This window comes from Phoxinus phoxinus, assembly GCF_949152265.1.
Source record: "Phoxinus phoxinus genome assembly, chromosome: 22".
NCBI lineage: Eukaryota > Metazoa > Chordata > Actinopteri > Cypriniformes > Leuciscidae > Phoxinus > Phoxinus phoxinus.
In genome coordinates, this window is record NC_136897.1 from 25,025,474 (window position 1) to 25,051,984 (window position 26,511).

Sequence of the window (26,511 nt, forward strand, 5' to 3'; positions counted from 1 at the left end):
CCCTCAATTTTTTAGATGACACAACAATACATTTTGCATTTAAAGTGTCAATTCATCCCAAAAATGACCATGTCGTTGCAAATCATCAAAACTAGTTACTTTTGGCTTAAAAAGAAAATCAATAAAGTTCCAGATCATGTACATCCGTATTATGGTTTTGTGTCATGATAATACATTTAAAAGTTGTTTTAAAAAATAAATGTATTTTTTTTAATCCACATAATATTAATTAAAGTTTTTATTTTATTTATTTTTTTATTATCAAATATTTGGACTAATGAAATGTTTTCCCCTCAATTCTTTAGATGACACTCAACATAAATCAATACATTTAGCATTTAAAGTGTCGATTAACTCCAAAAATGTCTTTGGCTTGAAAACTGACCCGAAAAAAAGCACTGAAGCCATATTATAGTTTTGACTGAAATTTATTTTTTTATTAAAAAAAGCATGTTTTTCCTCCCCAAAACTGGATTTTTTTTTTCCCCAAAAACGATTTTTTCGTTATTGTGTGCATTTTGGGGATTTTTTCGTTATTATGTGCATTCAAGATACGTTTGCAAAGGATAAAATCCCATTAAAGCTGAACTTGAAACAGCAGGTAGGCTACTCATGAACTGAGCATCTCCCTTTCCCCCTTCAAGGAATCCAGCATTTTTCCTTCTACCAAGGGAAACCCAGAGAGAAGAGCTTTCCCTTTAAGAGGGAGGTGAATGACAGGCAGCAGGACCGAGAATGTTGGAAACTGAACACCAGAAAGTCAGTGTGGAGTGAAGGGAGGCTGGATCGGAGAGAGTGCGACGTATTCATCAGCCTTACGCTTGGAGTCTCAGGTTTTGTTGTGAGCCGTTGATAGACAGAGGCGTATTATTCATTGACACGAGGGGAAACCACATTTTGCATGCGGCGTTATCGATTCTGCGGGCCCAGAGACTACGGAAAGACTGGAGGAATAAAGTTTGGGGAGCGCAACGCGCAGCGCACAGTTCTTTCGGAGTTGGTAAGTGGGACAAACGGCGCTTTGTTTGAAACTTTACGCACGAGTGTTTGACACGTTTTAGTCTGTTTGTAGTGAGGTATACAAAAACCAGCAGAAGTAGTTCATTTGGACGATAATTGTGACGCTATCATCTACTTGAATTGGCGAGAGTTTTACGCATCCGTCAGGTGAAAATGTCCCAGAACCCGCAGAGTAAACACAAATATCACTTTAACTAATTTTTCTGCATCAAACGAACTCGTTTCTCCACCTGAAACTGTCCTGTGGTGTGTGTCAGGACCGCATGTTTGTACATACGGTTGAATGGGAAATGACAACCTGCTTTCAGTGCGTACTCAGTGAATTATTAAAGGGATAGTCCACCCAAAAATGAAAATTTTGTCATCATTTACTCACCCTCAAGTTGTTCCAAACCTGTATGAGTTTCTTTCTTCGGTTTAACACAAAAGACGATATTTTGATGCTGTGGAACATACTATGGAATTCAATGGCTTGTCTGGTTATCAACATTCTTCAAAATATCTTCTTTTGTGTTCAACAGAAGAAAGAAACTCTTACAGGTTTGGAACAACTTGAGGGTGAATAAATGATGACAGAATTTTCATTTTTGGGAGAACAATCCTTTTAATGTGAGCTGAAAATATATTTAATCTTGAGGGCATTACAGCAAATTATTGTAGGCTATGTTAAGAAGCAGTTCTTAGTAGTTATGTGTCATATAAGTTCCTTGCACAATTTGACATGAACTTTTACGCGTATGGCTTACTAGGAAATTGAATGGTTATTGAATGCATTTTTCTATGTACATGTTCCCAATTAATTTTATGAGATGAGCTCGCACTATAACTTTCTAAAAAAAAAATTGTGTTTTACTCTTCTTAAATGGTTTTGTTTTGGATTGAACTATGAAAGTGACCTGTGAATAGGGATTCATGTGCTTAAAAGTGGATAAACCATTAACCAAGCACTTGTAGGTGCTTTTTAGCCCCTAATGAAGGAAATAAAAGAAATATGCAGCTCACATTAGTAGTGGTAGACCGATATGGGCCTTTCAGTGGCAGATGTCAATATCGAAACAGTAGACGGATGTTATTATACATGATACAGTTTAATGACAGCAAATAAGATCCACAAAAAATATGAACTTAAACGACCACATATCTCACACACACACACACATACATACATGCATACATACATACATGCATACATACATGCATACATGCATACATACACATATATATATATATATATAATATTTTATGTTTAATATTTTATATTAATAAAAATAAGCTGATAATTGGCCTGTCCAATATATCAGTCTATCACTGTACATTGTGAAGACGACTGTATCTGCTTTCAATGGATTTTAATCAACTTTTTTCTTTGTATTGCATCTGAACATGTTCTTTGTTTTTTGATTGTCTTGGCACCTGCTACGAGTTGTTATTCAGGCAGCCAACAGGTCTGACAGATTTTCTGTTGATCTCTATGTAGAAGAATATCAGCCTTCCGGAATAACCAGAAAGCAAAGCTCCTCGGGGCAGACCGATTGTGGCGCAATCGCTGAATAGGTGTAAAACTTTAATAATGAGTTCTAAGTAGACATTTATTGGCCCCGTTGTGTGTGTGTGTGTGTGTGTGAAAGGTTAAATAATCCTGTCGTGCCAGTGCAAACAGCCTATCCCGCGTGTATCCCGACAAAAACATCCAGCACCTGAGTTGTGCACCTCCATTGTGACGGGCATGTGGACAGATCATTAAAGGGGAAGTTGGCGAAGTGGTCGCGAGTGTTTGGCTTCACAGTGGCTGACTGCGCACAATGCTGCCTGTCAGCAGGGAGTCTCTGACCTTTTGCTTTTCCCCTCATTTCTATCCATCTTATGTTTACGCTATGCCTTATTTTCCTTCTTTGCGTCCCTCTCTGTTTCACCTCCATTCTTATCCGTCTCTTTGTATATTTGTACTCCGTTTGAGAGGTCAGGAAACCAGTGGTGGTTCTCTTTAGCTGTCAGCGGGTCTATACATCCGGTCTCTGCGAAGTCTTGAGCCCGGATCACTTCACAAGCTGATTTATACCAACTCTGTTGTGTTCTTATCTGACTCTGTCAAGGCTGAAACTTACATTGCAGCACTTTGGATGGCAAGCACACTGAAAATGCAATGCTTTTTTGAGCCCTCTTAGTGGTTGACTGATAGGGGGTTTCCAGTGACCGATACGCAGATCGCTGTATGGTTAATTTTGATGGGAAAAGTTGAAAAGACAAGAATACAAACACTTATTTGACTTATGATTCATTAAATGAGTCCGAAGTTGTTGTTTATCCATTGATAAAGCTGTTGGACTTTCCAATGAATGCAATTCTGTTAATTGTCCAGATGAACATTGTTAGATATTAGTGGCCAAATATTGTCCTTTTCCAATTAATGTATTCATTTTTATATCGGGGCTGACACAACTGTTTTGTCTTCATAAAGCTCTAAATGTACACTCACCATTGCTCATATTTTCAGCTGGAGGATTCCATTAAATGTAACCTGCCGATGCCACGTTTGTCAGAAAGTCAAAGTCACACGATGCAGACTGAAGTTGTGAAGTATAATTCAGAAAAGTTGTCCTGAGAACTTCTGCTGAATCCTTTATTGATGGACGGACAACCTCGTGACATTATTTCCCATAGGGTAGAGAGTTTAGCTAGGACAGGAGAATGAACAAAAGTCCATTCTTTCTGTTAGTCAAACTTTGACCTCTTCTGTTCGGGTCCGCATTGTTTCACGTGTCCTATTGAGCCGGGGTTTGATGAGAGAGAGACAACAATAGCTTGTTTAGAGAGTTTTTCAGGGCTCGCCACAACATCAATGAAATCAAACAGAGCAGGCCAAAGAAGCTCGCGCTGATAAATGCGTTCGATCATTGCGGCTGTCCATCAAATCATCTTCACGCTTTGACTCTTTGAGTGCAGCTCGCTGACTGCGTTCTGTTCAGACGCTTGTGTTTGCAGTCAAACGGCTCAGTGTGGAACAGAAATATGGAACGTCATTTTGTCTGTAAAACTTTGTTAGAATTCCAACTGGCTTTTGTTGGGGGGGTTTTGTTGATGCAAAACGATGGAACATTGAAGACATGCTGTCTTGTTATCTTGTCCAAAATCATTTCCTTTTCATTCACAAAACTTTGAATTTAAAGTGATTTTTATTTCGTTTCAGTCACTGTTTCTAAGCAATGCGATTGTTGAAAGTTCTAAAAATCTGCACGTTTTGTTGCTGTGTCTTAAATGTTTACCACATCGGACACTTTTTTGTAGCTCCATCTTAAGTCGTAGCACTTGACAACATAGAAACCTTCTATAAATAATCCCTAATGGCACATTGTCTTGTCCGAAATGGTAAAATCACTTTCCGCACGTGAGAGGTGGCAACTGGAAAGTGCCATGAGACTTTCACTCTTCGCCTACGTGTTCCCAAAAACCTCCAGATTTTGTTCCACCTACCCTCTCTCTTTACCATGAGATGAGCTCAGACCCACAGCGGAAATTAACCAGGCCTCCATTAGAACATTAGAACAGAGAAGGTTTCAGCAATCTGACAATCTGACAGCCGCCCATCAAAACGAGCATCACTCTCTGGCTTTTGTCATATAACGGTGAACTCAGACACTATAGGTAAGACTTGCTATGCATCTTTGCTTTCTTTGTGTTTAGTTGTTTTGCATTAAGTTTTGCATGCTTTTACACATTTTTATTTTTTATTGCACTTTAGTGCTTTTAGTTATATTGCATATTATAAACAATATTTTAAAAGTAATCTTTGCATCTACATTTCATTTTGGGGGCAGATTTATGTTGCAGCATTGCTTTGTGCCAAAATACAAGTTTTACATTTATTTAATTCATAATGTCAACTTGATTTAATTTAATAATATAATATAATATACATCTTTACTTTTTTTTTTTTTTTTACTTTTTTTGTAACTACCAAACAGGTTTGATCCCTTAGGCTGTGGCTAGACTTTTAAAACGATTTAGCATGTGGAATTGTTCTGCATCAAGTTCTAAAGGTTTATTAAAAAGTTACAAAAGGTGAACTTTTATGTGATGCAAGCTTGAACATGACTTTGATTTAGACTGAATATGCTGGTTTGGGTGTGAGCTTTAACAAAGGGTTTCACATAAAAGTTTGAGGGGCAAATTGCAGGGTGGATTTATTGCCCTGGATGTATAATTGTTTAAATTAGGGGAAGAATTACGTTGAATAAAACGAAAATTGAAAGGAGACAAGAAAAAGCAAACATGTATGCGCTGTTCAAATCTTGTTCAGGTAATAGAAAGATTCCCATGGCTTCAGATTGTAGTTTCTAGGATTTGGACAATATAGTAAAAATGTAATTCAAAACTTAGGTACAATCTTTCAAGAACATTTTCTGGTAATGTAGAAGTAATACATGTGAGTTTTCACTTATTTGCATACAGCTGTATAATTTATTTCTAAACTTTTTTTTTTTTTAATTTCTTTCAGATTTCTTTTAATATCGAATTCAAATGTAAAGTGATTGTCTTTACGCTACAAATGAGCCTGACTAAATATAAAATATGCCATTCAGTTTAATCATTTACATCTATCTGAATAATAACGTCAGTGCAAATATTGTCAACAGATTTGTGTGGGCTTCATTTGTTTGTTTGCCATGTGTAAAAACACAAATATCTGGCTATGCTCTATCTCTCAGTTGGATAAACTGTCATTCTAATACAGTAAGGGCGCTTTCAGTCGTAATGAATGTGACCAGGAAATAATCCCGCAGTCATTTGCATGAACTGCACCGGTCTCTGCTGTGAACTTTGAAAACACAGTGTAGTGTTCCTGCGGGTTGATATTTTAATAAACTACCGTAGCCTCATGATTTGTTTCTTTACAAATTAATCAAGGATTGTTATATATTAATTCATTCTCAAACAAACAGCCCACAGATTACACTGGGTAACTTGAATGACAGTTATTTTGAGGTTTGCAAGGTAACTAAAATCTCATGCGTTGTTATTTGTGGTCCGAGAGACTCGGTTATATAAACACAGTTCTCTTCATGACTCTTTAATAATACAATGTGTTCAGATGATAGATTGTTTCACATTTCAGAAAACATCCTGCATGAAACCTACTATATTTGTAGTTGTTTTTTACCATGTTTTTTCTGCGTGCGCATAATTTGGGATTAACAGAGAGATAATATTTCTTAATCATATCTTTTGATAAGTTCAGAATAACTTATTAAAGAGTTGAAAGGGGAAACGAGATGAAATCACTTTGAAATCATAATTCCTTTTACATGTAGATGGTTTATTTTTTTCATTGCTATAAGTGATGAAATAGTGCCTTTACTAATTACCATGTCAGATTCATAGACAAATTTTAATCATGTCGTCTGACACCTGAGCTTTTCAGTGAAAGAGAAAAACATTTTTAGTTCCTCTTCAGACCCGCAGTTGAGTCACCACTAACGTAGAATCACAGAAATGTATCATATACGACTTGCAGAGACAACAATTTAATGTAGTGAATGCGTGGGGGGGGGGAGCGCCTTTGCCAGAAATCTGTCAACATATGTCACTGTACGTATGAGCTGACAAATATCAGATTTCAGTTGAACCACATTATTACAGGTTCAGTGTTAAATGTAAAAAAAGTTTAACACTTTCTTGAAAGTTTGTGTTTGGAAGAGCGACACGGCAATATCAGGCTGAAATATTGAATATTGAAATATAGATTTTTTTTAAATTTTTTACTGTGGACTTAAATGATGTGGTTGTATTAAAGTTTGCACATGCAGTGTTCAAACATATAGGTAGGTTTGTGCAGGGGTTGTGTGTGTATAAGTGGGAGTGTGTGTGTTTCTCGCCTCTGCTTGTGCAAGATGTTAGAGAAGCATCTCTGAGATGTTATCAGAAAGTGTGATACTGCATACAGATGTGGCTTTTTAAGTACAAGCTCAACATTTGTTTGCAGAGACACTTTTTCCAGTCGCTCCTTCCCGTGTTGCATTTGCTCTGCCGTTCACTTTGCTTTCGTGATTTGGAAAGTCACAGAACAATTTTTTTGCCTGTTATTTCAGGCTTGTTCAGTTTTTTGGGGGAGGGGGGGACTTGGAGAACATGAAACACGTGCTTTTTAGAGTTGAATTAAAGCAATAGTTAACCAAAAATGAAACTTTGTCTTCTCTCCAAACCCATATGGTGAATTTTTGTAGCGTCTACATCCGTCAAGCGAGGGTATAAAATAAAGCTAAAATGTAGAACGGTAAAAGAACGGCTCAAAGAGAAAACTTCTCAAAAGCTGAAGTAAACTTGATGTTCAAGGAGCTTGAACTCATCTATTGGCATAATTTTGGGTTTTGCTTTCATAACATCCCAAATCCTTCTGCAATTCCATTATGTTTCTGGTCTTCCTCCGTCATGCCTCCTTCTCCCGCCGCTGTTTCTCAGCCGTGTGGTGAGTGTGTATCCTGTTTTTGACAGCAGGGTCCCACGTGCTCCGTCCTGCGCCGGTGAAGTGGCCGGCGGGGTGGGGGGGTGGGGGGATGAGGCACGGGGTCTCAGGATGTCCTGAGAGGTGAAGGTTTCGTCTTCCTTTCGTGTCTGGGTCCTCACGTTGAGCGAGGGATCTCTGCTATCTGCCTCATCTGAATGTACCACCAGGTGCTGCTATGGCAAAGAGATTCTGCCTTGTCTCAGATTGATTTGTTCTACGCTGAAAGAAAAAACATTGGTGTAGGATTTGAAACAATTTTAACTCTGAAATTTTGGAAATTGCTAGTAAATTTCACAAATAAGTACAAAGAAACGGCAAGTAACGATATTACTAAAACATGAAATTCTGAAGTATAAAGACTGCAACAAACTCCAATAATCTTGACAAACCCTTTTTTACAGTGTAATTTGAAGTAGTTTGTGCAAAAACTAAGCTTCTTTCATTATTCAGACATTTTTTGTGAGGAACATTTTAAAGGAATAGTTATCCCGTAATTTACTCCCCCGCCTCAAGCCGTCCTAGGTGTATCTAACTTTCTTCTTTCAGCCGAACACAGTAATATTAAAAATATATTATATTAATAAATACAAAAACCCATCACTTCACTTCAGAATATTATAAGAAAACGCCAGGCGTCGGGTCAGAGGTCACTCGTCTAACACAGTCTCAACCCAAAACGTCACATACTGACGGGTCTTGACCATACGGCAACATACGACGAAAAGGGTACCCTTTAACGTCCATGTGTGACGATTCGGGTTATGGGTCTGCGTCTCATATTGACGTTATAGGGGAACCCTTTTCGTCGTATGTTGACGTATGGTCAAGACCCGTCAGTATATGATGTTTTGGGGTGAGACCGGGCTGACTCGTCCGCCAGGACTAGACTCGCGTGCGGCGTTGCCGGAAGCCAGTGATTAGTTTTAAATATGGATATTTTTCTTACAAAAATGCATTGCTTTGCTTTAGAAGGACTTTAATAACCCTTGGAGCTGTATTGATTATGATGGATGGATGGATGGATGGGTGGAGGCTTCAAAAGGTCAGGCACTATTCACTATCATATTTGGGTGAACTAATACTTTTAAGTAGCTAGATCTGACAGTTAGGCAGATGACATTTTTTTAACAAAAAGATTTCAGTCTGTTTCTCACACTGGAAAAAGAAATGGAATATGATTTACATTGAACTCAGAAATTGCCTGTAAATTTCCTAAATGAAGAATCTGCAAGTAACACACTGAATTAACCGTGAAGTTTTGAAGTAGAAAGACTGAAATAGTATTTTTACTCTATAGAATACTTTGTTATATTTACAAATAGAAAAAGCATAGCACATAAATCATAAGGACTACTTTTACGTGGACTTTGACGGCTTGAACATTGCACAAAATATCTCCTTTTGTGTCCCACAGGTTTAAAATGACATGAGGGTGAGTGGATTATGGATAAACTGTCCTTTTAAGATGTTGTTTTGGAATAGTGGAGTGTCCTAAATCATTCCGATTGTGGTTTTTAAGTAGGTTTTAGACACTACGAGGTTATCCTCAACGCCCGCTGCTTCCCAACAGATCTTCACTTCGAGACAGACCCGCGGTTGCTTAGAATTACCTGTTGTGTTCCTCGTAGCACAAAAAACGGCCTGATCTGGTCGCCATGACAACCCCACAGATGCACCGTCCTTTCTCAAAAGATCCCTAACTCATTTCAAAGACCCATAGACGTTCAAGGACGTGCCAGCAAGACCCAGTGCCTTCTGGAGCTGGTGACGCTATGATCCGTACCTTTGGATAACAACGTCTAATGCATCGCGCACAAACCTCTGCACGGACACACACTCATAAGCTTATATAAAACAAAATGAAATGGTCCATTTGAATCAAGATTGGACATAAAAGTGTGCCAGGCTTAGAAAACAGCACATTTTAATGTCTTTCGCCTTTGTCTTTCTTTGCCTGAAGGGGGTGGCGGAAGGTTTTTGTGCAGCTTTTTTCTGCAAAGGGGGCCCTTCACTAACATCTTTTATTCCCTTTCTCTTGTTATATTTCTTTATTCCAAGTGTGTTTTGTGCTCGGCCTCCTTTCATTGCCCCCTCCTCTTGTCTCTCAGATAAATGCCACACTAGCCTTTCACTTGGCGCCACAATAACCGGACTGTTTTAGGCCCAGAGAGGCACAATGAAAGAGGCTGCTTTTTAACCTGCGCTTCTCAAAAGCACAAGGAGGAAAAAACGGCGGCGACCCACTCTCCTTTCTTTCTCCTCTCCCTCTCTTTTGTGTCCAGAGCGTGGTCGTACCATCATCCCATTTATACGTCTTATTTAGAAGGTCTCAAAAGAACATGAGCCCAAAATTCTGATCTTTAGAGCTGCTTTTGTGGAAAGTCGACTGGAGAAAGTCGCAGACGATGCATGTTTTAACATATCCTGCTGATTTATGGGAAATATGTAAAGGTGCTTCTTCAGCTATGGCCACTTTTGTCCTGGTGGACTTCTGCAAAATAAGATTTTAATACATTTTTCACACACATACCATACTAGTTTTTATCTGTTTGTCTATTAACAATGCCAGTGGATTTCCATACATCGCATGTAAAGTTTTTAACTTTATGTAATTTCTACTCTAGATTACATACAAATTATAGTCGGTTACTGATTCCAAATTACACGAGTGAGTAACCTAATCCATTACATTACACATTGAAGTAATATAATCTATATAGATTACTTTTTACCTAACTTGTTTATCACATTGATTTGAATAGGATAATTATGTATCATATTGATATAAAAATACAAATATATTCAATTCTTTAATATATCAACAACAAGTTTGGGTATAAGACCCTTATATACCCAATAAGTATTGGGTATATATAATACTTATTATATAATATATATATATATATTATATATCGGAAGACCTTCTGAACGTAGCCTTTATATATATAAAAAAAAGGAATATTTAAAAGATAAAAAAAGTAGTAGTAGGGAGAATCAATGAATTATGAATAATTTACTGTCACTGTGAGAATAACATGTATTCATTTAATCAATAAAAAATGAACTGTAGTCTGATTACGAGTATTTTAAATATTATCCTAAAAACATATACGATTTGCATGATTATATAAAATTACAGCTTGATTGGAAACTACGCCCAATGGTAATATTCTGTGAAGTGAATATTTTAATTACTTTTAAGTACACTAACTTTTGATAAAACTTATTTGCTATTTTTTTGTCATGTCCATGACATGTCCAGAAACTAAGTTTTTTTTAATCATGTAGTACTTTTGTAAAAGTGAAAAAAGAAAAGAAAAAAAAAATCGTTATAATCTACCATTTCATTTATATATATATAAGTACGGTATATAAATAAATAAAATTATAAAAAAAAAAAAAAAAAAAACCCTGGTGCTTAAAATTGTCTGTAGTTGAAGAATCACCAGTAATTTAATTATTTATTTATTTTGCTCCTAATTTACAGAAAGATTTAACAAAAGTTTAATAGCTTTAGCAATATCTATATTTAAATCAAACATGTGTACGAGTCACAACAATCCGACGTCTGACATCACTGATTTCGGCTCCAAATGCAAACAATCTAATGCAAACATCAAACGGTGCTAATATAAACTCCCGGTGTGCTGACCTTAACCTTTATCTCCTTATCGAGATTTCCGTTGGCCAGACATTTATTAATCTTTTTTTAATTGTTTAAATATTGGCGTCCGGGACACTGTGAGTCTTTAAAAGCTTAGCTTAAAGGGGTGCTATAAATGAATAGTGCGGCAGAGGCTTGGACCCGGAAGCCCTTGTGTTTCCTAAACTCAGTGTAAACCCTGTTGATTTGCATTGTTTTTTCTCCCCTTCCTGCATTCAAAACATCAAGACAGGTGAGTTTAGGCGGGGACTGTCAGGGACTGTCCCCTGCACGGAAGAGGAAAGGCATCAAAAAAAGAGCTGTTATTGCGCAAAACACATTCCTCAAAATGAATGAAAATACTTTTGCATGTCTGTCATGTTCGAGTCCGCAATGAATGTCGTGGGCAAGTGATTTTGACTACTGTCCTGCCACAAGTTTACTACAGTCGTTGTTTTTGTTTTTTTAAACGCCCAGCTTTTGCACGCTACTGTTTCATGTCATTTCTCGGAAAATGCAACGATTCGTGTGACATTGGTTTGTTTGTGAATTAGGTGGCATCATAATTTGCAAAGTTGCATTATAATATGACGTAACTGGCAAACTATAATTCTGTGCATTTCCACTCTCCTTTCTTTCTCCTCTCCCTCTCTTTTGTGTCCAGAGCGTGGTCGTACCATCATCCCATTTATGTCTTATTTAGAAGGTCTCAAAAGAACATGAGCCCAAAGTTTTGATCTTTAGAGCTGCTTTTGTGGAAAGTCGACTGGAGAAAGTCGCAGACGATGTATGATTTGACGTATCCTGCTGATTTATGGGAAATATGTAAAGGTGCTTCTTCATATGGCCACTTTTGTCCTGGTGGACTTCTTGAAAATAAGCTTTTAATATTTTTTTTTCACACATATAGTTTTTCGTGTCTATTAACAATGCCAGTGGATTTACATTCAAAGTTACGAACTCTTTATGTCATTTCTACTCTAGATTACTTACACATTGTAGTCTGTTACTCATTCAAAATCGGCGGCTGTCAGGGATTGTCCCCTGCACGGAAGAGGAAAACGCATCAAAAAAGAGCTGTTTATGCGCAAAACTCAGTCCTCAAAATGAATGAAAATACATTTGCATGTCTTTCATGTTCGAGTCTGCAATGAATGTCGTGGGCAAGTGACTCCTGTCTAGCCACAAGTTTACTACCGCCGTTGTTTTTGGATAATGCAACGATTCGTGTTACATTGGTTTGTTTGTTTGTGAACTAAGTGGCATCGTAAAAGCTGCATTATAATATATCCTGTGACTTAAATGCTAAATTAATGTATTATTTACTGTAATTACACGTGATTGGTTTTAAGGCGTTTCTTTTAGAGTTTGTAAAGCTTGTTTATCAACAATTGTTACAGGCATTGTATAACACACCCTAAAAATAATAGTGTGAAATGTTTTATTTTTTTGTTAAGAACAATTAATTGATATTATTGTTCCTCCAGAGAAGGTTTTGCCTATTACGCCGGTTTCATCCAAATGAAAGCAATTTTTTTCCTGTATCTATATTTAGTCTTATAAAATGTAGATATGTATCTTTTTTTGGGTTGGGTTTTTTTTTTTTGTACAACAAACATAAATGTCATCAGCAGTCAAATCGAGAAACAACAAAATGTTCTTTCTATATCTGTCCGATTTTGTTTTCTGCCATGTTTATTCCTGGAGACCCCTCTCCAATTTCACTTTTACAATGTTATCAAATCCCTATCTGTGTAAAGTACTCAGTGGAAAGTTATAACAGAGGCAAACGTCATGCAAATGCTACTGTTTGCCTTCGCTATAGGGCATCATTTCGTGACCGCAGTTTTGCGCATCCGGCATCAAGACTGAGAGAAGCCAGCTCTCCTCTCAATTCCTCTGGGACGTCACCAAGCAGTTTTACCAAAGAGGTGTCCACCGTCTTCCACGTAACAACATGAGTTGCTTCTCCAGGTTTCCACACTGGCAAGTGAAACCGTTTCCGAGAGACGACCCGAAGACGATGAAAACTGACCACATGTTCTTGAGGTTGGTAGACCGTTTGCGTAGGTCAAGGCTTTGTGTCTTTGCTAAGAGTACAGTTACTGGCAGGTGCGTTTAGAAGTTCCTGTTGCTGGATTTCAACAGCTGATTGGACTTTGCTTCGCATGCTGATGGGCTCAAAGCTTACAAACACTTCTGCTTTTAGCTGAAGACCCAAAAGTGTTCACCTGTCCGGTCTTAGGGGAAACCTACCATCATCCAGTCCAGTTTTTTGCATTCTCACGTTGTGTCAAGTGCTGCTTTACAACAGGTGCTTGTAAAGTTAGAACGTGTTTAATTGTTACATGCCTAATTGGCAAGTGCAATGATTTAGGGTGTTAAAAAGCCTTTAGACTTCAAGTTGAAACTGGTGTTATGCCACTGCGGGTCTTCTGTTCCTTTTAATGATCGCTTAGATGTCAGTAAAACAAAGTCTTTGCGCGCACAGGCTTGTTTTTGCCACTTCTGACAGTTTTATTTGTCCTTTTTGACAATGTTTAGAAGCTCGACTTGTCACAATGCGGAAATTAACCACTTCAGTACCATCATAAGGGAAGGGAGAGTTAGAAACAACAAAGAAAACTCGTATTTGCATCAGAGGAGTGCGGGACAGAATGTGAGGCCACAACACGTTACGACTTGTAAGGCAACTTAAGCTTTTGTCTCGCGCACTCCTGACCGTGGGAAGCATTGCATTTCAGAGGTGTTTTAGCTCTAACGCAAAGAACCTGGAGGCTGATATTATCTTAGACCACAAAAGACTATCAGAGCTCTTTGGAAATGCGTCTTATGGCTCCACATCCGAAAAACAGGTAAGAACAAACTCAAAACTTGTAGTCTTGTAAGACCCACTGGCAGTTACCATCAATCATACAGTTAAGTCTTTCTGGCTTGTTTTGCATGTGCTGACATAAGAGCTTGTCATTTATATTTCTTATCGCAATTACCAAGTTATGACACATTCACCTTTTAAAGGGGATTAAGAACAATGCTGTCAGTGCTGTCCTTTTGTATTCCTTTCTTTTCTTTTCAAAGCTAATGAAATATTCATGGAAGCCGGTTTTACTTTAGTTATATTTACAAAAATATTGTCAAAATTATGAGGCATAACATTGCGTTCAGTTACATATTGACATTACAAAAAGATCACTATGCTACATACAAAATGTCCAGTAAGGATGTCATTCTGCGTGAATTCTCAGCTTTGCTGGTTAAAGATTTACCCTTCCAACTGTTGCTTTTTTTTCGTTTTTTTATTTAGTTTTTTACAATGCAACATTCTTTAACACTTACAAGTGCGTGACGAGCGCGGAGAAGCTTCGCTTTAGCATTAATCTTCACGAGTCCATGCCATCTTTTGACAGTCAAATCCCTCCAAGCAAATAACCGGAATATCTCTAGAACTACAAGTGCACTTGGAAGGAGCTGACAAATTCACACTTCCTGCACCTGGTTTGTGGATCAGTGCTTCACAACTGGGGAACAGGAATAATTTTAGCCTCGTCACAATAGCAACTTTAATAGTGTAGACTTCTTGCAAGTGTTTATTTATAATGCACCAATGGCTGCGGGTTATTTTACAAGGATCTTTCTTGAGTGCACTTGGTTCCCAGGGAAAGGAGGGGGTCTTGTCCTTGGTATCTAAATCTGATTTGGGAAGACCGTATCATGTTTGCGGTTCACAACTGACAGTGATTCGTAGCAAGAGATCGACCTTAACCGAGTGTGCTGACTACCAATAGCTATGTTTCCATCCAAAGTTGCGAATTGAACTTGTCCGCAAAATTGGAATATTGCATAAAACATTATCGTCCAGTAAGCCGAAGAATATTAAATCATCCTGTTAAACTGGTTCTAAATATAAACTGGTTCTAACTAGGAAGAATGGAAGTTGCTGCAGCAGGAGAAGCCATTGTATATAATATTTCCTTGAATAATAAATTGCGAAATGCAATAGTTCTCTTGCTTTCGGAGGCAGATGCTGCTGTTTGGGAACACAGTCATGTTTCACAGTTTTGGGAGGTAATTATGCCAGACCACTTTGACGACAGACTTTGCTCAGGCATTTCAGATGCTGTGCGCTGGTTAGTCCAGTTATGCCGTCCCATAGCAAAGTCACATCTTTTTTTTATGCACATCGAGGAATTTATCCTGTAAATGTGTTTCCATCATAGTTTATGTGCATGTTTTCTTATTGGATTAAAAGTTTATCCAACTTAATTGAGTTTATATGTTTTTTTTACTTTCACACACAAACTTTTGTTTGCTTTGCGGTCAGGCAAATACACGAATAGAAAACTACGCCCTTTTGCCCAAACCTTCCAAGGCATGGCCAATTTCCTCCGTGGTACATTGGCAAATCACTACTTCAAAAGAACAGATTGGTCCATTGAATTATTTTCAATTCAACCAAGTTGCTCAGCTTAACAGAAAACGTTTGAGCTAAGCATTCAACCTTTCTCTTGCGCCTTAATGTAAACGTACAAGCTGCTTTTGTGTTTTCAGAGTGGATGAAAAACTACAGGAGGAACTGGAATCGTCCCAGTGACTGTTCCACTTTTTTTTTCTCTGCCACGGACCATCGGCACATTCCGTTTGTATTGTTACCCTGCTGTGTTTCCTGCAGCCTATTGCTTTTGTCCATGTCATGCCCATTGTTTAAACTTCCTTTGTTCTTTCTCTGTAACAATGGGCATTATATATATATTTGCAGAGCGCTAGAGTGAAAAAGAAAAGGAGAGATGCATTTTCCCTCGTGTTTGTTTTCTTTGGGGTGTCTTGTGTTTCTTTTGTCGTGCAGAGCGAAGGAGGAGGTGGAGGAGAGGTGTTTATAGACCTCGGCTAATTTTGAAATTGCCTTCTCTCTTTCTTTCTTTCTTTCCTTCACTCTCTCCGACTCTCTCCTCCTCTTGTCCTTCATTGCAGAAGGGTTTGGTGTGCTACTTGAGACGGCCAGATACTTGATGGCCACAGTAGTCTGGCATTTGTTTTCTGACAGTATGTTGACAGATTTGAACAACTCGGACGTGCACACACACAACCCGAACACACACAAATATCCTCTCCCGACACAGAGTGGCTCCTGAGCCCTGGAGACCCCGAAGAAGTGGCTTCGGTGAAAGAGTTTGAATGGGGCGGCCTGTGTCTGGGCTCCACAAAAACCCTTCTGTTCCTTATGCAAAGCAGTCAGCTGTTTTTTCCCCCCGTGGTCTCTCTGTTCCTCCCAGACAGTAGCTGTACAAAACCGGAATACCCTTGTTAGCAATGCAGTCTGACATGGCTTCCTAATTCTCAACATTAAATAATCTATGCACTGCATTTTACTTCTGTGACGTATTGTTCAATGAGTGAAACAGAATATTTAATTGGAAAACGTAGGGCAGGACTAGTTTTTATCCATCAGGAGTTGATCTGATACTCCAAAGTGTGACAGGTGGTTGAAAAATAGGGCTTGATGACATTAGCTGAGGCAGAGCAATTTGTTTTGGTGCAAGATTATAAAGGCAAACTTATTATTTCTTTTGAATGACATGCTCTGATAAATAATTTTTTTGTTTTTGCAGAATGTGTGAGCCCAGTCCACCTGCTCTGCATCCCCATGCCAAGAGCAATGTGACCATGGTGGGTGTTGGTATCAAGCTTGAAGACGACGAATTGGGAGGCAGAGTTGTCAACCGGGAATCCTCTCCGATCTGTAATTGGTCAGTTGAGAAGTCCGCACCACCTTCCTTGGTATGACCTGAAGTTTGATGATGTGTTCATGAATTTTAATCTCGTTTTATAAATTAAAGTCATTTGATTTCAAGACAATGGACTTTGTCCCCATGTATGTGTTTTCGTGATAAGATATGAGGTTTCTGTAGTGAGGATTTGTTCCTGTGTTCTTCAGGAGAGTTCTCCTCACAGTAAAGAACTGCTACGTTCACACACACCTGCCAGTCAAGATGGAGGCAGCAGAGCCCACGACAAGACTGACAGCAAACCTAACGTCAGTGAGGGTAAGGGCAACGCTTCCTTTACAAAAATAAGGTCTTCATGGAGGGCTAATTAGCCTATTCGCACTTGGTCCATGGTGTCCATTGTGTTCCAGTGTTTCAAGGCCGTTGTTCTTGAGCGAAAGAAGTTTTGAGCTTTTAATTTTGATTAAGTGGTTCGTCCATGTATCTGTCAGCTATTAGGAGCTGATTGCTATTAATGAAGTCTACATTGAGATGATCCTCCTAATTCCTCTTTTGTTTCAAGCTCTTTGAAGCTTTTCAGTGATTTAATTTGGATGATATATTTCACAGCCCCTGGGAAATGCCTATTGGTTATTAAAAGAGTCCTCAAGTGGTTTCTTAAAAAGCCTAGCTTTCCTTTTATTTTTTGACTCATTCCCTAGAATTGTTTCACTTTCTATTTTTCTTTTGTTATAACTGGGGTTTTAAGCTCTAGTTTTTTATAGTACAGCTAAAAGTGTTTTCTTCTCTATTGTCACTCTTTGTTTCCACAAGTATGCCTCATTATATTAAGTACACATGTATCTTGTATATTTTAAATAATCATACAATAGATAATATATATATACATGTGTACTTAATATAATGAAGCATAATTGTGGAAACAAAGAGTGACACAATAGAGAAGAAAACACTTATATATATATATATATTTATTTGTCCAGGGGTTCATTTTAAATGATTAAAAGTTAAAATATTTAATTGTTTTTGATATAATATTTTTTTTGTAGTGATGCCCACAATTGAAAAGCTTCTGAACACAGACTGGAAAGAAAAGTTCCTTGGGAAGGGTCTTCAGGCCAGTGTCAACTTAAAAGGTGAATGTATCTGTTTATACTGCACACATAGTACATACACTTTGTCATGCAAACCGTGTGTGTGTGTCATTTGTTTTTCACTGACACCTTGTGGTTGACCATCAGCGTATGTGTTTACAGGAACCCCAGAGAGTCTGGCAGAGAAGGAGTTTCAGTTGTTGTTGATGATAAACCAGCTCTCTGGTCTGCGAGAGCAGCTGCTAGGAGCTCATTCAGAGCAGAGGAATATGGCCGCTCTACTGCTGGAGAAACAGCAGCAACAGATGGAATTGGCAAGACAGCAGCAAGAACAGGTGTGGAGACACTTTTAGTTGAACAAGTGACAAGGAAAAAGATGGCGCATTTGAAAAGGAACTGAAAAAAAGCAGTGTCAGGAAAAGCACTATATGAATTAGTTTGGTTTCTGAATGCCGGTTTTCTGTTTTAGATCGCCAAACAGCAGCAGCAGCTGATACAGCAGCAACATAAAATCAATTTACTGCAGCAGCAAATTCAGGTGAGGTTGATGATTCAAAACCTTGCAGTTTACTTCACTGTATGAACTACTAGCGACTGGGGAGAATCTTATTATCTTAAAGGCATACTTCACCGAAAAAAGGTTAAAGTTTTTGATTAAAGATTACGAGTGCACAAAGAATAATGATGTGCACGGCATTTATAATAAACACTAACGTTCTGTACAAAATAACAATGATTTCATGGTGACTTTAAGGAAGACATAAATTGAAATGAGGTCATGACACGACACGAGTAAATAGAACTTACCTGTTTGGGTGAATTGTTCCAGAGTGGAAATACAATATTAGGTGACTTAAGGTGTTCTCTGTGACCTTTGAACCAGCAGGTAAACATGCCGTATGTTATGATCCCCGCCTTTCACCCCAACGCCCAGCCGATGCCAGTCAACTCTGACGGCCAGATGGGTTTACCTCTGCAGCCCATTCCCTGCAAACCAGGTAAGGCCGCACCAAACTCTCGAAAACTTCCTCAACTTCCGTCCCTTCTTCGACCAATGGAGTGAATTGTTTACACATCCTGATATAAGCATAGAAGACCTACCTATTTGCATATTGTGCAACTGTTAGCTTTTACAATAAGAGTCTTTTAGGACACAGGATTCAGCCATCTGTTATCTTCAGATAGATCAAATAGCATCTGTCAAAAATCTTTAAATAATTGACTTCAAACATTACCCTTTGTTGGTTATTTGAAAAACTTGTTTGCTTTTACGCCTTTCAGCGCAAGCTTATCAGCTGTGGTTTGTTTCAGTTAATATGTAGCGTAGTGCAAGCTGAATTGAAAGAGTTAAAATGCTGTTCTATGCTAAAGGGAAATAATAATAAAAAACATTCTATTCTAAGAACTTTTCTTAATGCATGTTCGTCTGAAGGTCTGTTTTGTAATACAAGTATGAATTGATGGTTTTGCTCATGTCTTTGGTCCACTTAGAAAGAACTTCATAAAGAAAGACTCATTGAAAGGTCTGCCCGAGTGATTTCCTTGCACATTCATCGAAGAACGGCTCAGGGCTGTCCATTGAATTAGAGTGCATATTGATCAAGTAAAATCTAGAGCGGGTTCTTTGCATTGACATCTGTAATCTATGGTACTGTGCCCTCGCTCCGTTAAAAGACTCTTGTAAACGCACAACTTTAATGCCTGTATGCATGTACTCCATTTGCTTAGAAGATGAAGGATTGAAGGAAAGAACAGGGAACAATAGGACAAGTGTATGAACTAGTCGGCTAACAGCATGTCTGACACAATCGAACTGGCATTGTGAAGAAACTTGGAATTGAGGGCCAAGGACTCAAGCAAACCTGAGTTCAAAGAGTTTATCCAGCTGATAAATTAGAGAAGTTCTTAGGTGATAAACACTTAGCAGTTTGCAATGCTATGTCTTAGAAGTCATTAAGGATGCAGAGCATTTGGACTGATAGTAACTAGGAAAGATTTATATTTGCTTTGAACCTGTGGAATGGAAAATTGACCTGAACCTGTCTTGAAACCTGATAGTTGGCCTAGTCCTGTTGGGCTCGGGTTTGGTCGCAGATGCCCACTGACCATTTATGTTTGTAAATCCTTATGGGTTTACCTCTGCAGCCCATTCCCTGCAAACCAGGTAAGGCCGCACCAAACTCTCGAAAACTTCCTCAACTTCCGTCCCTTCTTCGACCAATGGAGTGAATTGTTTACACATCCTGATATAAGCATAGAAGACCTACCTATTTGCATATTGTGCAACTGTTAGCTTTTACAATAAGAGTCTTTTAGGACACAGGATTCAGCCATCTGTTATCTTCAGATAGATCAAATAGCATCTGTCAAAAATCTTTAAATAATTGACTTCAAACATTACCCTTTGTTGGTTATTTGAAAAACTTGTTTGCTTTTACGCCTTTCAGCGCAAGCTTATCAGCTGTGGTTTGTTTCAGTTAATATGTAGCGTAGTGCAAGCTGAATTGAAAGAGTTAAAATGCTGTTCTATGCTAAAGGGAAATAATAATAAAAAACATTCTATTCTAAGAACTTTTCTTAATGCATGTTCGTCTGAAGGTCTGTTTTGTAATACAAGTATGAATTGATGGTTTTGCTCATGTCTTTGGTCCACTTAGAAAGAACTTCATAAAGAAAGACTCATTGAAAGGTCTGCCCGAGTGATTTCCTTGCACATTCATCGAAGAACGGCTCAGGGCTGTCCATTGAATTAGAGTGCATATTGATCAAGTAAAATCTAGAGCGGGTTCTTTGCATTGACATCTGTAATCTATGGTACTGTGCCCTCGCTCCGTTAAAAGACTCTTGTAAACGCACAACTTTAATGCCTGTATGCATGTACTCCATTTGCTTAGAAGATGAAGGATTGAAGGAAAGAACAGGGAACAATAGGACAAGTGTATGAACTAGTCGGCTAACAGCATGTCTGACACAATCGAACTGGCATTGTGAAGAAACTTGGAATTGAGGGCCAAGGACTCAAGCAAACCTGAGTTCAAAGAGTTTATCCAGCTGATAAATTAGAGAAGTTCTTAGGTGATAAACACTTAGCAGTTTGCAATGCTATGTCTTAGAAGTCATTAAGGATGCAGAGCATTTGGACTGATAGTAACTAGGAAAGATTTATATTTGCTTTGAACCTGTGGAATGGAAAATTGACCTGAACCTGTCTTGAAACCTGATAGTTGGCCTAGTCCTGTTGGGCTCGGGTTTGGTCGCAGATGCCCACTGACCATTTATGTTTGTAAATCCTTATGTTTCAGTCTTTTAAATGTACTTTTTTATTTGTTTTTAGTGGAATATCCCATGCAGTTGCTGCCCAATCCGCACTCCAAAAGGTCCAGTGGGACAGTCTATCGCCAGGTACACCATCTAGCTCTGATCTGCAGGTCATCTTTCACTTTGTTGTATTTTTAGTAATTTATTAACAAATCTCACAATTACTTTGTGCTCAAGGACACCAGTCAACCTCTCAACCTCACGGCTAAACCCAAGACCCCAAGCCCCCAGGCACTGGAACTGGCCCACATGCAGTCAGGGTACCGACCAAGAGATCTGCCCCATAGCCCTCCTCGATCTGCCCTCAGCCTAAGTATGTGACACTTCACCACACCAACACACACAGTCTCCAAAATTACAATGTGCTTGAGAGGTTAAAGCAGTGCTATGTGCTTTAAGCTGATTTGAAAGATTGTTTTGTTACAATTGATCTTGCAATTTCCTCTCAACCCACAGCACTGTTTAGTAGATTGGTTTCTTTATTACAGTTGCACAAATTGCTTAATATTTATGTTGTGCTGTCAGATGTGTCCAAAAATATCTCTACCTCTTTATGGCACTGTTTACACCTGGTATTAAGATGCGTTTTGGTCGATTGATCACAAATAGACGAGGCTAAATACAGGTGTAAACGGGTCTAAAACTTTGAGCGTGTCCACTTTCGATCACTTCCAGAGGTTGTCGAAAACGCATTTGACCGGATTGCTTTCGTAGTGTAAACGCTCATATGGTCGAATGTGTTCAAACAACCACAAAAGACGCCTACTCTCCGCCTACTGACCTGATGCGTAAACATTATGAGAAGAGTGCTAGCCAGACAGGATTTATACTTTTGTCGGCTAAAGACCCAAGTTTGGTTTGAAAAAACAAACCAGGCACAATGTTCTCTCACCATTCCTGGTTTCTAACACACTCGCAAATTCATATGTAAAGTGTGTGAGCTTATTAAAAAAAAAAGCCCATACATTTATCACCTATAGACCCTCCCCTCAAAGAAATTAGGACAGAAGTGGTTGAAAGTGTACAAAATGGACAGATTAAAATACCAGGTGTCTCCCTCGTCTACTACTACAAAACGCATCTTAATACCAGGTGTAAAAAGGGGCCTATGAGTCAGACATGTCCACTGTGGTTTTCCTGCTGGACTCTCATGGCATTGTTTGAGAGGGCAGTCCCTTGAGGTTCACATTCAGTAAAAATGTCTCTCTGCACCCTGTTAGAAAGGACCCATCTTAGGGTTCCCACTGCCAACATGCCTCTATCCCAAGTATTAACGGCAGTTGTCAGCAGTTCAGAAAACCTGTTCCCCCTTCGAACCAGCCCCTGAGAATGTGTCAGCACCTCAGACGTGACTGTTTGTCTTAAGCCTTTGGATTCAAGAACGGGGTCTTGTCCTGGATCGGGTCATATAATTGAGGCCGAGCCAAGAGCTTTATTTGTGCATCACAAGACGGAGAGGGATAAATGTATCTCTCTTGACCTTGTCTAAAGTTTCCTTTCTCTCTCGCCCTTTCACTCTTCAGGCTTCTTGGGAGAGGGTGATGTTGTGACACAAGCCATTCATGATGCCCAGCAGCTGTTGCGTGGAGGACAAGGCCCGACGGGCAGAGAGAGGGACCGTGAGAGGGACAACAACACAAGGCTGGTGAGTCAACGTCTTAGCACACACACAAACACGCTCTCACATACCCCACGCCCCAGTTCTCCAAGGTTCCTCGGGCGGCACCTGGGGCCCGCTGTTTGTCACCATTGGTCATGCTTCAAGGTTGAAACATTGAGGCAAGTATCCATTAATGGCCTGCACCCTCTTTCAGAACACCCACTGTGTTACAGGAGAAGAGGGGCGGTCAGGGTCAGCGGTGGATATAGGTTTACAGAAGTTCATGATATCGGTTAAACAAGGGCTACATTCCCATTTCAGCCAAGAACAGCTGCTATTAGAGTCCTACCACAACTTGTATGTTCACTTGTTTGTGTTCGTTGCAATTGTGAAATAGCCTCAAGTCTCCGTGACAATTGTGAAATAGCCTCAAGTCTCCGTTGACACCTGTTTCGACAACCACTTTGTTACTGCTTTTGAGTTCAGTTTAACCGCAGGGAGATCTGACAGTGATTTCGCCTTTGTTGTCAACTGGGTTTTGGAATCATTCCACTTAAACCTGTTTTTACAGCTTGACACTTGTACAACTGTCTTGCATACTCTTGAATATCCAGGTAGACATTGACAACAATGCCAAGCCATTTGAAAGGGAGAAGAATATAGCTTCAAAATTGTATTTGACAACCACAAATTTCGCTGGGGCCCTTTGTGTCTTGTGCTCTGTACACATTATACGATTTTGGGCTGTCCCAGGCGAAAGATGACCAATCGTGATGATTTCTGTGGTCGTGGCTTCTAAACGGTGGTCCTAGTCTTACAGTGAGAGAGGTTCATAGACGGCCGTTGTCATGGTCTTCTTGTTGCACTGTCAAAATGCGATACATTTTCGGACAGTGTAAAAAAATTAGCACGATCATCTCAGTGTTTTCTGCTATGACGGGCATCTACTGACTAGCCAATAAAAATGCAACAAGAAGTGGTGTGTTGATCACTGCAACATGGCGCTAAAACTTAAATATTGGTGGTGGTTGAGGAGATTCCCCCCTCTATGTAAAGCGCTTTGAGTGCTGAGAAAAGTGCTATATAAATGTAATGAATTATTATATGCAAGATTGGCATGCCATGCTGGCCTATTTACCTAGCGATGACCACGTCCACATTCTCCTCTTTCTCTTCCTGCTTTTTTTTTTTTTTTTTTTCGCACATTAAAAACACAAATCGCCTTTGGCTAAGCCACACCTTAGAATGTAGATTGACCAATCACAGCGCAGCCAAGAACGAGCTCCTACAGAGGTCCGACACTTTTTCACAGCGCTCCATTGACTTTAACACATATTTTTGGTCTCGGCAGGCTATTACCGTTGTAGTTTTATCAAAAAATATGGTTAAACGTTGTGCCTGAGGCATTTGTAACACAGATACACGTTTCCCAGAGAGGTTGGAGGGGGACACGTTACGTTTGCTTTGTAATGACGATTATAGAAGTGAATAGAGACCTACCCAGCTTTGCATGAACAGTGTTGCTCCTTGATATTGTTAGTCCCAGCCTCCGTCTCGATTAGGATATGCGGTGGTTAATTTTTTTACTGTGACCGTTATGCTTTTGCCTCTATTTGGATGCCTTGTTTTTGCTTTCGTTTCTCCTTTATGTCTTGAATATAGCCTTTGAACGCATATTGCAGCCCCTTTTGCCTACTTCTATCGGACACTTTATTTGCTGCTTTATAAAAGTTTGATAAAATTTCAGCAGGAAGAGCTGTCACAGCATAAGTCATGTTGATACCAAACCAGAGCCCAGATGAAGTTGACGGACGTAGCAACAGTAACTAAGGGGGGCGGGGCTTAGCCAAAAGTTAATTGCCAAAGTGCGATTCATCTTGCTCTACACTAGCGAATGCTGATTATTCTTCTATACTAACTTGCATCGTAGTCTACGATTCAATAGGTACCATCATCGTACAGTACCCAAGTTTATTAGATCCATGTCGTACAGTGCGATTTGTAATTATCTTATAGAATTGCTGAAATCATACTGTCAGTTTCAGGCATTACATTTTCTGTCTTTTGCTTTTGATTGATTATAAGGAGGCGTCTCGAGACCGGATGGATGAAGGACAGTGCCTGAGGACGAATGAGGACCACCTCAGCAGTGACTCTGAGGGTACGTAAGGGCCATCATGGTCAACTTCAATTTTCTTTTTCTTCTTTTTTTCTCGGTGGTACATTGATCGGTATGCTGCCTGATTGTTGCTCTTTAGCTGTTGGTTAGTTCACATGGGACAGTGTCTTTAAATTAATTTCCTTTCCTGATACAGCCATACACATTTAAAATGATATCTTGGGCTATTGTGTTGCATCTTGCACTGTTTCCTAAAGTTATACTGTGTCAACTTGAAAGCATTGCGTTCCATTCTCTTGCAAACCGTTTTGGTCTTTTGTAAACATTCCCTGGAAGCATGTCCATTTCGAAATCACCTCATCCCAATCGAATTATGCATGGCTAGCAGGTAAGACAGGTTAGCTGACTAGTCATTCAGGAAACCATCAGAATAGTTGATTTTGAGATAGGCCTATGTAGTTTTGCATGTCACTAGTACGTGCGCAAAATTTGAATCAAGAAATGTCAGTCGATCATGTCATTTTCTGATCAAATAAACAAATGGTGAATTTATGACTATTTCTCATACAATAAAAACCTATTTGGCATGCAGCAAACACAGAGGCCACCTGCCTGTGTAATTGCACTTGGCTGCAGGGCGTGTAGTCAAACAAAAGGAAGTTTTGTGTGTCTAGACTGATTGTTTTTTTTAAATCTTGTTGTTCCCAACAGGACAGATGGTAATCTCTGGTGTGGGAAGCTATGGTGAATCCCGGACTCCCTCCTCTGGCCACATCAAACGTCCCATGAACGCCTTCATGGTGTGGGCTAAAGACGAAAGGCGACGTATCCTGCAGGCGTTCCCTGACATGCACAACTCCAGTATCAGCAAGATCCTTGGTAAGCATTCGGTTTGACAAGACATTTTGATATTGGTTTTAGTGATAGTCTAGTGATTGTTACCAAACTTTAGATAGTTTACTAGTAATAATATTATCAGAATATTGTCATATTTGAAAATCCTCATGTTGCATGCACATACTGTAAATTACTGATACAAAAAAACAACTCTACTTGCAAATTGTAATGTTGTACTTGGTTTTTTGCTCTGCCCAATGACTGCACATCATCAGTTCATGTTATATTCATGTCTTTATTTGTTAATGGTAATATAAGCAAACTGTGTTAGCGTTGTCCATCAAATTATGTTGTATTAAAAAAGTTCGGGAGGAGCACTTTCAGAAAATGAACCTAATTAACACAAGAAGAGAGCATTCAGTTAATCAACTCAATTAACAAGATAAGGGAGATTTACCTCTGTGCCATGACAGTTTTCCAGCATCCCTCCACCACCCCATCTCCTCACTTCTAACTATTCCTATCCCAATCTGGGATGGGGGGGGGGGGGGGGGGGTACTCTGGGTTCAGGCCATATTCTGAGCACGGAGCCATCTCCTTGGACATCAAGCCAAATACGCATAACCTTTACTCTATTTAATTATATGCAAGTGTG

General features: G+C 39.2%; 1 protein-coding gene across 8 annotated transcripts in view; it reads left to right on the top strand.

Annotated features, from left to right (window-relative positions):
• Window positions 1-573: 573 nt before the first annotated feature.
• Window positions 574-26,511, top strand: part of sox13 (SRY-box transcription factor 13) — a 30,470-nt gene continuing 4,532 nt past the window's right edge. The window contains exons 1-12 of one of the 8 annotated variants that reach the window (XM_079597462.1): window positions 574-1,000; window positions 16,772-16,940; window positions 17,098-17,206; window positions 17,938-18,024; window positions 18,145-18,317; window positions 18,452-18,520; window positions 18,869-18,980; window positions 21,317-21,384; window positions 21,478-21,613; window positions 22,824-22,945; window positions 24,986-25,061; window positions 25,731-25,898. In XM_079597462.1, coding sequence (XP_079453588.1) covers window positions 16,773-16,940; window positions 17,098-17,206; window positions 17,938-18,024; window positions 18,145-18,317; window positions 18,452-18,520; window positions 18,869-18,980; window positions 21,317-21,384; window positions 21,478-21,613; window positions 22,824-22,945; window positions 24,986-25,061; window positions 25,731-25,898 — 1,288 coding nt within the window. In that variant the 5' untranslated portion in view covers window positions 574-1,000; window position 16,772. Of the gene's footprint in view, window positions 1,001-4,551; window positions 4,663-12,888; window positions 13,215-13,559; window positions 14,021-16,771; window positions 16,941-17,097; window positions 17,207-17,937; window positions 18,025-18,144; window positions 18,318-18,451; window positions 18,521-18,865; window positions 18,981-21,316; window positions 21,385-21,477; window positions 21,614-22,823; window positions 22,946-24,985; window positions 25,062-25,730; window positions 25,899-26,511 lie in introns of those variants that run through there. The other 7 variants (XM_079597460.1, XM_079597461.1, XM_079597463.1 and 4 more) reach the window with 7 other exon arrangements.